This window comes from Chrysemys picta, chromosome 1, assembly GCF_011386835.1.
Source record: "Chrysemys picta bellii isolate R12L10 chromosome 1, ASM1138683v2, whole genome shotgun sequence".
NCBI classification, from domain to species: Eukaryota; Metazoa; Chordata; order Testudines; family Emydidae; genus Chrysemys; species Chrysemys picta.
In genome coordinates this window covers 275,222,916-275,237,383 of record NC_088791.1, presented here as the reverse complement: position 1 = coordinate 275,237,383, position 14,468 = coordinate 275,222,916, and the positions used below count along the sequence as shown (strand labels likewise).

Genomic DNA, 14,468 nt, shown 5'->3' with positions numbered 1-14,468 from the left:
TGCATCCATGTCATGGCACCAAGAACTTCCCATACCATTCTTTCCTCATGCGCTTTATGCTCTTCATCCTTTGGGCCAAGGAGCATATGGGTTCTAGCTGGAGCCAGACAACCTTATTCCTTAATCAGCTTTAGAGGTTAAAATTGAGTGACACCATACAATTTATTTTCCATTGGGCTGGTTGAATTTCTTCTCTGTAGCACTTCCAGCCCACTGGGTAAAAGAATAGGGCTAGAATTTAACCCAGGTCTACCACAATGCAGAGTACTCGCTGGCCAAGTAGGTCTCTGAGCTGGCCTCCCTGAGTTATTTCCAGAAAAGTAATTTTGTTTTAGATATACTAAGAACCACAGTTGTAAGTCTAATAAGAGGAAAACAGTGGATTAGTTTTATCAGACTGGATGTATTTTCAGGTTTATGATCCGATCTCGGATTAGAAGTTTTAAATGACTTTGGATGATAAGAACTTGGCTGTTAGTGAGTCAGTGAGTATTGGCCCAGTAGCATATGGGTAACGAACCATTAATTACTGATGGGCTAAATGATAGGATGCCAGAGAGCTTGTGCCCCGCAAACACTTAAATAGGAAACAAGGCTGAATTTAACTGCATGTGACACTAATCCTTGAATATCCTGAGTTCTCACCTATTGTAATTTGTGAATGGCAGATTTTGTTTGCTCTTCTTTTGATTTTATTTAATTTATCAATTTCTCATATGTAATGACACAATTCGCAATTTTCTAAGGAAGCCCTGAATCTTTCTGGGCCCATAGTCCCAGATGAGAGCCTTGGGATGCCTCTGGCTCTTAGCTGTGTCAAAAGAAACTCCACCTTGCATGTAGAAATGTTATTTGTATGTTGTTGTTGGAAGAAGGCTTTGTACCTCCTCTCCTCTCCTGCTTTTCTTGCCATGGACTAAGGGCTCGTGTACATGGGAAAGTTAGTACGTGACAAGCTAGGGTGTGACTTGAAAGCAACTTGCTACTCCACATTAACTCCATGTGGACACTTTTTGCAGACTGAGTGACTGCATGGGGTTTAGCTTAAACTTCCAAAATGCATTAAGTTAATGTGCATAAAGGTACATAGTGTGGAGTAGTTAGTGTGCACCAGCACGTTTTCCCAGTGTAGGCAAGCCCTAAGTCTCACCCAGCCTCTGGCTGCGAAGGATAAAGCCACTAAGAAAGCTTGGCTCTTGGGAAGGTTAGCATACACTTTCCTCACATATGTGTTTTTGCTTCAGTGAGCTTGCAAGACCTATGCTTATTTTGGCTAGACTGTGGTAAAAGCTTGCAGATGACCAATTGTAGCTTCTGTGTAAAGTGTGAATGCCTACAGTACCTTTTTTCCATAGGATGAAAGCTTCCTAACTTAGGGCCTATTTTGTGCTCCCATTGAAGTCAATGGGAGTTTTGCTCTTGACTTCTGTTAAAACAGGAGCAGGACCTTGTGTTCCACGTCTTTCGCAGGGCAAGTAGAAATAGCCTGTTAAAGCTCTTTTTAGTGGTGTCTTAATTATGATGTTAGGTTTTTTCTCAGTCAGCACTTTTTTGGTACAAATTACCAAATATGGATGTGAGATCATCCATATTTATTTGGCTGGGTCTGTTTGCCCATGCTAATAATTTGGTTTAACAATTTTTGTTACACTTTCACTTTACAAAAGACTCTCATGTGACTGACAGCATATTTTGGTTTCAGTTGTTTGGGGTGCTGAGAATACATATAGTTTTGCTTCATATAACTCTAACTTTGAAGGTACATGGCCAGAGTAGTCCCCTCGCCCCCCACACACCACTTTCTGGCAAGCTGACAAGGCAGATACTTGGACTTTTACCCATTCTCTCACTCTTTCAATAAAGGAGCATTCATTTTTCCAACATTGAGAATTTGGCCAGAAAACCTGCCCCTCAAATTTTAACATTTGGAGCATATGTTTAAAAAAATCCTTTATCTGATTGGCTGGTTTAAATCAAAGGTAAGTGCTTCCATGTACCCTAAAGCACTTTAGATTGACTGTTTCACTGGAGAGCTATTATGTTTCCAGCAGAAAAAGAGCAACTTTCTCAGTGACAATGACCAATTAAATTTAGTAATGGATCAAATGTTAGAACTGACTGAAAATTACAGAAAATTCAGCTCAGGTTGCTCGCTTCTTTAACTTGCTCCATTACACACAGATGACGCAAGGGCTGAGATCAGCATGTGAGATTTGCAGCAAGTGTGGAAATATTTGCTTATTTTAGCTTGTTCTTGTTTAAGCAAAATGGGGCACGATAATTGTTCTCTGCCTTTTTGCAGGGGGATTAGAATTCATAGTTTTTGTTTGTGCAATAGTTTTACTGTTTACATTATGATTTCAACATGAACCACTTCAGAGAAATAACTTCTGTCCAAAAAGGAAGTTGAACCCAGAAGGCAAGTCAATGAAAATCTGAATTGTGGAATGTCTGATTCTGACTCAAGTCTCTGCCCATAAATAAAGAGGCAAACAAGGAAAACCTAAGGCAATATGAAACTTGAATATTTTCCTTGTGGTCAGTTACTTTGTCTCGCTCTGTGCATGTGTGATTGAAACCAAATTATTTGGTTCTTTTTTTAGCTTATGGAGCTAAGGTTCAATTTGAGCTTGCCTTTACTTTATGATTATTCTGACCTCTTTCCCGCTTGCTCTCTTCTCTTTGCATATATGATAATATTTAGTGGCTGCTAGAGTAACTCAAATAAACATGAGGAAAATAGGGGAAAGTTTGAAAAAGGAACTATACAATTGTTAATATTTTGGCAAAATATTACCTGTCAAATTTGGAGACTAAATTCAACAACTGAAGTATAGAACAGAAGGATTTAACCCTGACATAAAGATAAAGCTCAGCACAACCTTAACTATGGAGTTGTTTTTGATGCTTCCATATCCATGACACTTGTGGAATAAATTATTTACTTACCATCCTTGACTTGTCACCTGCACTCTGTCCTTTCTTTAAATAAACCAGATCGACTTCCAAGATTCTTGTTCTGTCAAGAATTTTCCCATAGCTGTCATCATTTTGGAAGAACCTAACACAAAAATGTATTTCTTTATATGGCAACAGCCTAGATTTCAGTAAGATCAGGATCTGAAAATTACTTTGTCCCATTTCTGGGACTCTTACATTGAGTCTTTGACCAATGATGCCTATTCAATTCAGTATTTCATGAACCATCAGGTGCTGTAAATAAATATATCTTTCCTGGAGAGTTGGGAATCTTGGTTTTCCAATAGTAGAAAACGTTCATAGTTAGCCAAGCAAACAATCTCCTCTGAGCGTTTAAACTACTGTGCTGTCTCTACATAAATCCGTAACTACCCAGCAGTGAAGCAAAGAAAGGTTCAGACTTAGCAACATTCAGAGTTGCTATAGTCCTGTGTGCTATAATAAATACAAGTTACCATCAACTGCCACTCTTTTACCCACAGATACCTACAGAAATAAAATATAGCAGAAATTGTCAATCCAAATAAGCAACCAAATGCTTATAACTTATTTTAGAATAGTTTTTCAAATTGTAAGCAGTGACTTTTTTCTTCAGTGAGGGCTTAACATTAAAAGTTCAAATTATTAATATCTTTGTACACAACTAAAATAGCTGATTAAGTTTTTAATGTGTATATTCCTTCACCTGCTTTCCTACTACCAAAGTAACAATTAACAAATCTATATCTGGGTACAGACCAAGCAGGGAGCCGCAACAGATTTATTTATTTTTTTAGTCTAATCTGTCTAGATTCTGATATTGTGCTTGTCACAGTGGTATCTGAACAACTTTTAGTGGATATAATGAAAGAATATAGGTGGATGAAAGGAAAGCGAATTTGCCATTTTAACTGTAGTATCCACCCCATTCAAGCTAATTTTTTCACACTGCAAATATTTTAATCAAAATCTAAGAGCAGAAATTAAAATAAAAGCACAGCACTTATATTTTCATGATTCAGAAGAAATGTTAAACTTAATATAATGGCAGCAAAACAATGCCAGCTGGCAGAGAAATTGAATATTGGGATTGTTTTGACAAATTCTACCTGCAAATTGCCATGATTACTCTGATTTAGACAAAGTAAATGCTGATTTTTTTCTTACTCATAGTGGTATTTTTATGATATATTGTGTTGAACTTCTGCCATACTTCTGTGCTAATCCACAACTATACCTTTATGGGTTATGCCTATAGTCAATAATCGCAGTACCTGATTTAACACTTAATTTGATATTTATAGTTTTCGAAGAGGCCCCATAAATAAGTTGACGGTCTGGTTTGGGAGGACAACAATGCACTGTAATTTAGATAGTTGCAGTGCCTTGTGTGCATATCAACAAAGTCTTTAGATGACCAACTTTTTTTTATGTCAATAGTGAATTATATGGCCTAGCTGGAAAACATACCTGAGAAAATAAATACAAGGAAAGTTAGCATGGGTGGAGATTAGTGGAAAACCATAAGGATCTTGTATTGACCTTGAGGAAGGAATATGGAATCTGGTTATATAATTTGAAAATCACTGACAAAGCAAAAGGCAGTCAAAAAAAGAGATAAAGGAAATAAAATTTAGGGTAACTTAAGATGCTTGGGAAGACAGGGTTTATACAATTCAGTACAGAGAAATGTCAACAATCAGAGGAAGGCCAAAAGGAAAAAAAAAGTCCTCAAATAATATTCTACAAATACTTTGGACCAATGTTTTAAAGATCTATGAAATAATAGGATGTACCAATAATGGCATGAAATGTAATTTTATTGTAGCTAGTTAATAAAACATTTAATGTTATTAAAATTACTTGTTTATAGAAAGGTTGACCAACTCTGTTTTACCACTGAGTAGACAACTAGTGAGTAATATGCATTAACATGAAGTTCAGATATGTCCCATAAAGTTAAACCGTTTATCTGAAATTTGGAGAGCTCTTCATCATCCATGCAAGCCTGAGTCATCTTTCCATCTTTTAACTTGCTATCTTTAGGAGGAGGCATTTCTTGTGAAAGTAGGGTGCTGTTGGCCAAAATGACTGGCATGTGGCTGACTGCAACAAAGAACCTGGTAGTTAGAAATAGAAGAAAGTTCAATAAAGTATTTGATATCAATACTAGGTCTCATGGGTTTCCAGAAGTTGATGTTAATAGGTACTGTGCTCACAGCGCAGAGAGAAAAAGAGCATGTGATTTGGGGTATTACTATTACAGTCACAAAGATCTTTAAGCGTGTCAGAAAACAAGAATTAGACAAAAATCAAAGCAGAGATGTAGATGGACACCAGTTAGGGTTGTGTGAAATATGTGAACGTTTTTTCAGTATTATTTACCCATTTGTTGCATATGGTTTTCATGAACAGCGGTTTCCTTGTCACTGAATTTTTTTGGGGGGGGCCTGAAACTTTTCATAGTGCTGTCAGGCACCAAGCACCAAGACATCAAAACTTGCTAGGCCTAAAATTAGGTGCTTTAGCTTTGTGGAGGTGACTGTTCTATGTAAACCTGCAGATGCTGCCTCATGATGTCTCCACATATTTTCAGAACCCGAGTAAACAGGCAGAGCAGAGGGAATGCACAGCGTAACTATGCAGGCAGATCTATTTAGTTCACTCAGCTGAGAAGCTGTGTTTTTCTGTAGGGGTCTCAAGGTCTGGATAATTAAGAAAAATATATAGCTTAGAGCCAGTCAGTGCTATTGCATTAACCACCAATATAACTTACATTTTAGCATGCTTTAAAATACCTTAAAATGTTTGTTATGAAATTGATAAGGTTTGTAATCAGTTGTCCTACTAGTTGTGGCTTTAGGTTTGTGACCTATAGGGCCTTGTTTTACCAGGGATCCTGATCTCGCTCAATTTGTCAGCCAGAATGTCTAGTCTCTGGCCATAGTCCTGTTTTATTGGCACTGTTGTTGTACTTTATAGTATCATAGATATGCTTGGCACTTTGCGATATAAAGGTGGATTTCCTTCCCCATAGAGCTCATGATCTAAATTAAGATGTGAACAAACTATAGGGGATGACTACACAGGGAGGGGTAGGAAAGGAGAAGCATGAGGAAGTGGATAAAATGACTGTGCCGTCCCTTGCCAGGTTTAATGCATGTATCTAGAAATAACTCTGTTCACTTCGATAAGGGATGTAAGAAAATGCAGCATGAAAGGTCATAGAGAGGTGGGGAATAGAAAGACTACACGAAGACTTTAAATCTGCATCAGTCTTTGCATTCTCCGGCTGCCCCTCCTCACTTTGGAAATTCTCTGCTCCATCATCTCGCTTTTCCAGCACTCTGCCTGCTCAGTCATCAGACGCAATAGAGCTTTACAAGTAGGTTGACGAGGGATGGTTGTCACAGTCTGAGGAGGTTGTAAGGGCACAGAGGTGGGGGGAATGTAGTCATAAATGGAGTGGGTGTTTGAAGGGGAGACTCCTTAAACATTACTTTACAGATAGCCTGATATGCTGTTACATGATACATAGCATGGAGACCAGTGGGCACATTACTCTCTAAGTTGAAACATATTTGTGTTTTTTTATATGTAAAGAATGACCAAATCTGTAAGTTGAATTTGAGCTCAAATTCAAGTTGGGTATTGGCTGTAATCACAGGATAATGTTGTTTATGCTGGGCTGAGCTCTGAAATGAGGCTACTTAGAGTTGAATATCCAGAGTATGAAAAATTCAGCTGCTAGAAGTGTCCTTATATTTCTGTAACCATGCAATTGTGCCATCTTCCATTGAAGCTCTTCTATTCTTAGCAACATGTGGGAGTTCAGTGAAATCTGATAGTCAGAATATTATTAGCAATTGAGTAGGAGTCCAAGGAGGTTAACGCTTAGCATGAGCGTACTGCCATTTGGGCAGAGAGACCGAACAACTCACTTGTGCAGCATACCCCTGAGTGGGTGGAGAAACCTTCAGATGCTTTAACATCCTCCTCATAAGTGTAAGTTGAGTCTGTCCTCTGTTTAAGCCAGTTAATGAGTGTTTGGTTCTTTCCAGCACAGTTAGGGGGCCAATGCATTCTGTAATACAGCGGGCCTCTAGTCTGCAGCCTGCATCCGTGAAATGAAAAGCCCCTGATGATACAAGGTGAAAAGGAGAATATGATACCTTTTTAAAATAAATCTGTTTTCTGTTTTTATGGTAAGCTGCATAGTGTCAATATTTTAGACTGTGGGGGACTGAGTAGGAGGGAGATAGGTTTGGCAGCTGTCAGGAGGGTTTCAGGGTATTTGTCGCTGGGCCACGGGCTTAGCAATGGCCCTGCGGCATTTGTCAGTGGTGAAAGGAGTAATAGTCTCTCTTCCACAAATGGGTGTTTTCCAAACCTCCTCCTGTTGGGGGGTTCAAACTGGTCTCTTTCTCCTAAGCCATGTCCATTTGGCTCCCTCAACAGTATCTTCCTTATAGGAGATCTGATGTGGATCTTGTAGCACCATTCTACCAGTCTTGTTTCTGACAAAGACATGCACCTTAGGTTAGCATTGGAACTTGCTCAGCCTGAGAATGAGTAGAGTGCCCTTCCTAGAACTGTCATGGTTCATTAAGACAGATGGTTGTACTCCTGTACAGTGTCCCTAATAGCGTACAGGTCATTGCTTTCCCCGCTGTGTCAGGTAATGCAAGATGCTCTCAATGCCAGACAGAACAAGGAAAGATTTTACATGTGGCCGCACACATTACACGTTCAGAGGCAAGTTCAGCAGCCTTGGATGACTGCAGAATGCACTGGCCTAGAGCAGAAGTCTATCTTTGCATGAATTTATCTACATAGCAGGTCTGGAAAAGAAAAATAGCAATCTATATTCTGAGAGATACAACTGAATTTTTTAAATAAACCTTAATAAAGATGGATTTTTCCCCCTGCTTCAGATATAACAGATAAGATATAGTTTAAGAACTATGGATAATATTTCTACATTTGTAACTAAAAAATAGAGGAAATTAGAAAGCATTTTAATGCCTTAGTGCAGTGGTAGGCAACCTATGGCATGCGTGCCAAAGGTGGCACGCGAGCTGATTTTCAGTGGCACTCACACTGCCCATGTCCTGGCCACCGGTCCGGAGGGCTCTGTATTTTAATTTAATTGTAAATGAAGCTTCTTAAACATTTTAAAAACCTTATTTTCTTTACATACAACTATAGTTATATATTATGGACTTATAGAAAGAGACCTTCTAAAAACGTTAAAATGTATTACTGGCACGCAAAACCTTAAATTAGAGTGAATAAATGAACACTCGGCACACCACTTCTGAAAGATTGCTGACCCCTGCCTTAGTGGGTGCCATGAAATCAGCAGCGGTAGTACTTCCCTGACCTGAGGGCTCTTTGTTTTGAGTTTCATGTCACTTGTTGCTGGGGAGTGCATGGCATTGTTTTTAAAGTGTCAAACTAGCCATAAACTCATGTATTGGTGGTACCTGGAGTTTAGTGTGTGTATTATCAGGGAGACTGGTAAGGGAAGTAAGTGTTGAAATCAAAACAGACTAGAGTTTTTCTTAAAACCTTAGTAAGTACTCAGATTAAATGTTCAAAACACATCAATTTTAAATATAGCTGATACAATTCTTTCTTCATATGAGTAACTGTAAGGAGAACCTCATAAGATAGTGTACATATTGAAGATACAGTAATTTTTTTAAAAATAACTATTTTTGTTTTCACAGAATCTTCACACATCTTAACCACTCTAATCAATAGCTACTGTTGCTTAGCTCCGAGAGCTTTAACAGTTAGTGCTATTTGCTATTAAAATGTTTGGGAACAGGAAGGAAGTAATGTTTGACAATGACATTAGGCAGTCCTATAAATTGAAACTTCAATAATTTACATTAGCAAAATGATATTACTAGTGATTTGGCTGGCTTATAGCAAGTCATAGTAACACGTAATGACTATTACAAATATCTCATAGCTGCAGCCTTGGGTTGTGTCATTGTGTTCTTAGTGAGCAAAGGAGCAGCCTAGTTACAAATTTAAATGTAATAGAATTTGTTTGCATTGATTAAGATACTGTGAATTCTGTTTGCTGCAGCAATTAATTTACCACTTAAATTCCTTGGATTGCCTACAGGAGACAAGTGTTTGTTAAATCAGGGCTGCATATGTGTACTTGAGTACTCTATCTTCACATTCAAGAGGAGGTTATAATTATCCAAGAATGTTAAGTGATTGAAAAGCTACAGTGTCAAAATCATTGTACTGTCCTTTTTCTAATTCCATCAAACACAGTATAGGAGAATGGAAAGTTAAGGAAAACGTGTTCAGAGCTAAATTGTGGGTAACCCTTATGGGGCTGCATGGAAGAATAGAGGTGAACCTTAATTGGCTGCATTAGAACTACCGAGAGCTAAGTTCGAAGAACAGAGGCTGCCTGTCAGATAGGAACAAGTGGGTGGAGACTAGGCAGAGCTATTCTGTCCTATGCACTGGCCACAAAGCTGGCTAGCCATGTGGGGCAATGAGGCTGAGAAGTGTGGCACTCCAAAAAAGATGTCATAAAGTCCTTCTTCTGGCCCAAGTGTTACAGTGAATTCTAGGAGACATTGTGCCTAAGACTTCGTATGCTCCACCCTAACTCAGGTCTATACTAAAGGCAAAATCCAGCCTATGATGATTAACACTGTATTACACTAACATTTCAATAGGAGTGCTTTATTAAAGAAAACTAAATTTCATGTTAACTTGAAGAGTGCTGCTATTTATTCCACACTTTCATTAATAGCAACTGAATTAAAATTTCACAGTTGTATAATTTGATACAGACCTGGAAAAAACACCAGCACTCTTAGTAGTTTTTCCGCAATTCACAATAAGTCCATACCAAATGGATATAATCTTTTCCATCATATGTTTAAATGAAATGTATCAAGTATTAATTATAAAATTGTGTTTGGATTTTATACTTTGGCTACGATATTCGTGAAGGAGGTTTTTTAATACTTCAGTTGATAACAAGAAGTGCCTTTTGGAGTGGGTGAATCTGAGTTACATTCCTGTTGATTCCATCAGGTAGAATAACCATTGAGCAGCAACTCTGAAGTTCTTAAGTGATGATTGACTTGTTACATTGTTAATTCCGTTCAGTAACATGGTGATATTGGCACTTTTACCAAGATTTCATAGGCTGCTTTAATAGTTTACATTTTACTAAAATTCAAGGTTTTGGATACCTATTTCTATTACTATTGTTACTCCAGCATTGACACAGGCACTTTGAACAATGTCTCTTTGTAAACATGTACACCATATTGCTGGAGAATTCCTTCAGGACTTTGGTACTTTCTTTGTCATGTTAGGATGTTGGCAGGTTGTGGCAAGCTAGGTTGCTAGCCATTTTAAAAAGAAGTAGTTTTTGCTAGTTGCCCATAATGTTGCTGCACGGTGCAAAATACAAATATGAAGTACCACCTGCACCAGAGAATTTACAATACAGAAGAGAGAACATAAAAATGTGAGACACCCTGGAAGAACCAGAAACAGTCTAGGGAGATAATTTAACAAATTCTTTAATAATTTCTCATAGGTTTTATTTCTGGACTTTGTGTCTTTGGGTGGTATTTAAATGAGGAGGCGGCTATCATACTGCGGTTGAGAGGTTATTTTTCCCTGCCTTCCTGCTGCATCCATTGTAGCAGGCTGCTCGAAAGTACCAGTTGCTAGTAATTCAAATTAGAGGAAGCAGAGAAGTGATGCAAGTGCCAGCACAGAGTGATAGAAAAACTACTGGATAGGTCTGAACAACTCCTTGACTTTCCTATTTCATTAGAGCAGCAAACCTAAGGCAATTTCACCTCATTAAACTAAGTTTTCCTGGGATTTTCATGCATTTTCTTCTGGGCTAAGCTAAACTCATTGACTTTTTAGGTGTAAAAGTAGATCTCCAGAATTTGTATTGCTTTAAGTGATATAGAATATTTAGTTAATCTACACAGATGTTCTATAATGATTATTAAAACATCCCAAAGTAGCTGAATGTTTTCCTATTTCAAAATAATTGGCCTGAAGCAATCCACCAAAACAAATGAAAACCAGAAGTAAACACTATAATATTCTTTGAAAAGCATGACTGAAAAAAAAATCATCTCTGACTTGAGCCCCAGAAATACGCTGTGGCATCCTTAAAGGGTAGGGCCTTCAACTGTACACCTGGCTGCCAATCCCAGAAAACAAAACTTTAGTTTTTATCAGGCAGGACACCCGAATTGACTTCAATGGTTGCAATGGAAAATAGAGATCATGGCGTCTTAATAAATAGTTCTTAGATCTTATAAAGTTAACACTTTTTGGGTTGGACTCAGAACTGATGCAGTGGAGAGCATAGGAATTATATGCTCATAGTGGCTCACCATACTCAGAAAGTGGGTTTTCATATTCTCTGCTTTATCAGAAGTTTCTGAAGGCTTATCAGGACACCTTCCTGTTTCCAAGTGGAGCACATTAGCCATCCACCCTGATGGTTTCCAGAGCACAAATACTGAAGTGAAATCTACATCTTGGCAAAAAGATTGTAGAGCCCTTGTCTAATATAAATGGAAAACATGCATTGTAAGGCCACATTTCGAGTGAAGCAGCAAAGGATCCACTGGGACCTCAAGAGTATAAAACATACTGAAAATATACTGCATCTCCATCTGAAATTGAAAACAAAATTGAGATATCTTAGACAAAACCTCTGTTGTCATGGTATATATTGGTACCAGTAATACAGGAAGGTGTGAGCGGTCCTGGATTACTCTCAAAAAGGCTTAAATTGCTGTTCCCAAGGTAGCTTTTGGTTTGAATTGGCTTGGTTCTGCTTGTAGGGCCATCAAGACAGGGAACCTTGGGGAATGGATGTGTGAATGGATAGGTGTTTTAAATTTATTAGGCATGTGGAATGTTTTGGAGAAAGGAGCATTTTTGTACAGAAGGGAAAAGTTCCACCTGAACCAAGGTGGAACCAAACTGGTTTGAACAAAATCAGTAAGATTTTGGGAGACCTTATAAACGAGTCCTGACAAAAAGCAGACATGGCAAGGAACGCTTAGGTCAAAATATCTGTTAAGTGATTTGTCAGTGATACAAAGTTATGTATGTATGCTGTAAAGGACAGGAGAGATATTACAGTTGAACTTGATGAGGATAGAAGCCTCCCTGGGGCCAAGAAGAAAAGGGGAAAAATCCCAGTCTCCGGCCAACAATTACATTAGATAGGATAAAATGTTTTCATAAGGGATATAAGCCCTTGTAGTCCCTGACTGAAGGGATTTTGGAAGAAATTTCCCCTATAAGCAGATTACTTCATATTTGTCCACTATAGGATTTCTTCCTCACCTGAAGTATCTATTACTGAAACTATATAATCTTATATGGAGACTCGGAGAGCATCCCCAGAGGTAGAGGAGTTTCTCCTAATTTTCCTCCTAAAAAATTTATTGGAGGAGCAGAACCCATGAAAGTACACCTTGATTCACACACTAAAGCACTACAAGCAAGCAGTTTTAAAACAGGTTCACTAGTATTACTGCGTGTACACTTCAAGTGCATTCTCTGTAGTATGGCCTTCTCCAGATGTTTCCAGTTTCAGTTGCTCAAGTTTCTGAAAAATTCTTTCTTGGCAGAAACTTGCTATGCATGGTTGCGGCTCAGAGGCAAATATTTTGGAAAATATACACCAAAAATACCTCAAAGTTGCAATCTGCAGATGGAACCAGAGAGACCTATAGATCTTCCAGATTAACAGGGAGTTTATCCCCAGGAGCATTAGGCTGTTTGCCACTTTAGCTAAAGATTTCAGTTTCCCAGCAAAAGTTATAATACAAAACCATTCAGATTTTTGCTTTGGTGTGGTTTTCCCCTAAAGTCAGAAATACTGTTTATAATGAAGGACACGTTCTCTTTTACAGAGAGAATGGTCTAAAACCTCAGACCACTGTTTCTGACTTCAGCTTTGTTCTTATACATAGTGGCTGAAGTAGTACATAATTGTAATTTTTTTTTTAAAGAATCAAATTATCCATATTTCATGGCAACTTTTAACTGGGCTTAAGAAACCATAGCTCTGACTTTTAATGACTACGTTATTTCAGATTAAAATGGTATTGGGTGTTCTAGTCAGAAATACTGAAATTCTTTTTTTTTTCTCCTTTGCAGGCAAGAGGAGACCAATAGAAGACTCAAAAACGTAAGACATGTTTACCTTAATGCTTTCTGAAATTATTTCATACTTACTCCAGTTGACTATTTTAAAAACTTCTCTAGTCATGCTGTTGTCATTCTTAGCTTAGTCTTCAGCTGTTCATGTGTCTGGTGTACATTAATACTACCTTAGTGTGTCTCTCTTCCTGGTTTACTTTACTAAAAAAATTAATTAGAAACAGTAATAATTAAATATGCTCTCACTGACACACATCTGGATGGAGCACAGTGGTAACTTCAGCTGATTTGGATTGAGACAGCCTGGTGCATATGTGCAAAAAAAAAAAAAAAGGATCTTACACTTTATGGAAAACCTGAAAACAACCACAGCAGTTTGTGTTCAAACATTTTTGCACTGGCATGCTGTTTAATAGTTAACTAATGAACTTCTTAATTTGTCTTTTTGGTTTTAGGTTTTGATTACATTATACTGGCTGGGGAGGAAAGCACAAAACAAGTCTGGTTACAATGGTCCACACCTTAACCTTAAAGCATTTGAGAAATTACTAGGACAAGCTCTGACCAGGGTAAGAAATCCAGATGAAATAGTAGTTGCTATGTACTTTTGTAAGGCTGAGTATTAAATGTATGCTGCTTAGTTTGCCATATGCCATGCATTAGAGATGTCAACTCCGAACATCTCTTTGGGGTTTAATTATATTTTTCTTGTAGAAAGATGACAGATATTTCTCCTCACATTTTTTTTCTAATGTGCTTAAGATACTTCAAGCATATTTGGGTTCTTCCACTACCAGTTTAGTAGTGGATTGTAGACTCCATCTTCACTCATTTATCTGAGAGAACCTAATTTTCTTTTTGAACCAGAGTAAAATTAAACTTAAAGCATTGAATTGGGTTTCCCTGTCCTAGCTTCTGTATATTTATTTGAGATTCTTAAAATATGTTTGTCTGAGCTTCAAGGTGCAGTTAAAATTGTGTATTGCATTATGTAAAATACTACCTGCTTCTTAAATTGCTGAAAAAAATAACTTCTCAAAACAAAAAATAACTTATTCCTTTAGGCCCTCGAAGAATCTAGCAGTCTGAAAAGCAGTGGCAGGGACAGTGGGTACGGTGATATTTGGTACATTGACCGTGGAGAAGCATTTTCACCTTCCACTAGCCATAAAAGAGACGATTCTTTCGATAGCCTGGACTCCTTTGGTTCAAGATCCTCCACAAGCTTTTCATCAGATATAACCTTGAAGGGTGGCAGTGAAGGTATTTTTGCTTATTAGGGTTCTCTGTTAATTTATGGCTTGTCA

General features: G+C 37.9%; 1 protein-coding gene across 39 annotated transcripts in view; it reads left to right on the top strand.

Annotated features, from left to right (window-relative positions):
- The window catches only part of LMO7 (LIM domain 7), a 178,155-nt gene that overhangs the window by 112,932 nt on the left and 50,755 nt on the right, over positions 1-14,468 (top strand). For 34 of the 39 annotated variants that reach the window (XM_065581102.1, XM_065581100.1, XM_065581097.1 and 31 more), the window contains 3 exons: positions 13,159-13,189; positions 13,617-13,730; positions 14,226-14,424. In XM_065581102.1, coding sequence (XP_065437174.1) covers positions 13,159-13,189; positions 13,617-13,730; positions 14,226-14,424 — 344 coding nt within the window. Of the gene's footprint in view, positions 1-6,325; positions 6,344-6,842; positions 6,964-13,158; positions 13,190-13,616; positions 13,731-14,225; positions 14,425-14,468 lie in introns of those variants that run through there. The other 5 variants (XM_065581091.1, XM_065581089.1, XM_065581088.1 and 2 more) reach the window with 2 other exon arrangements.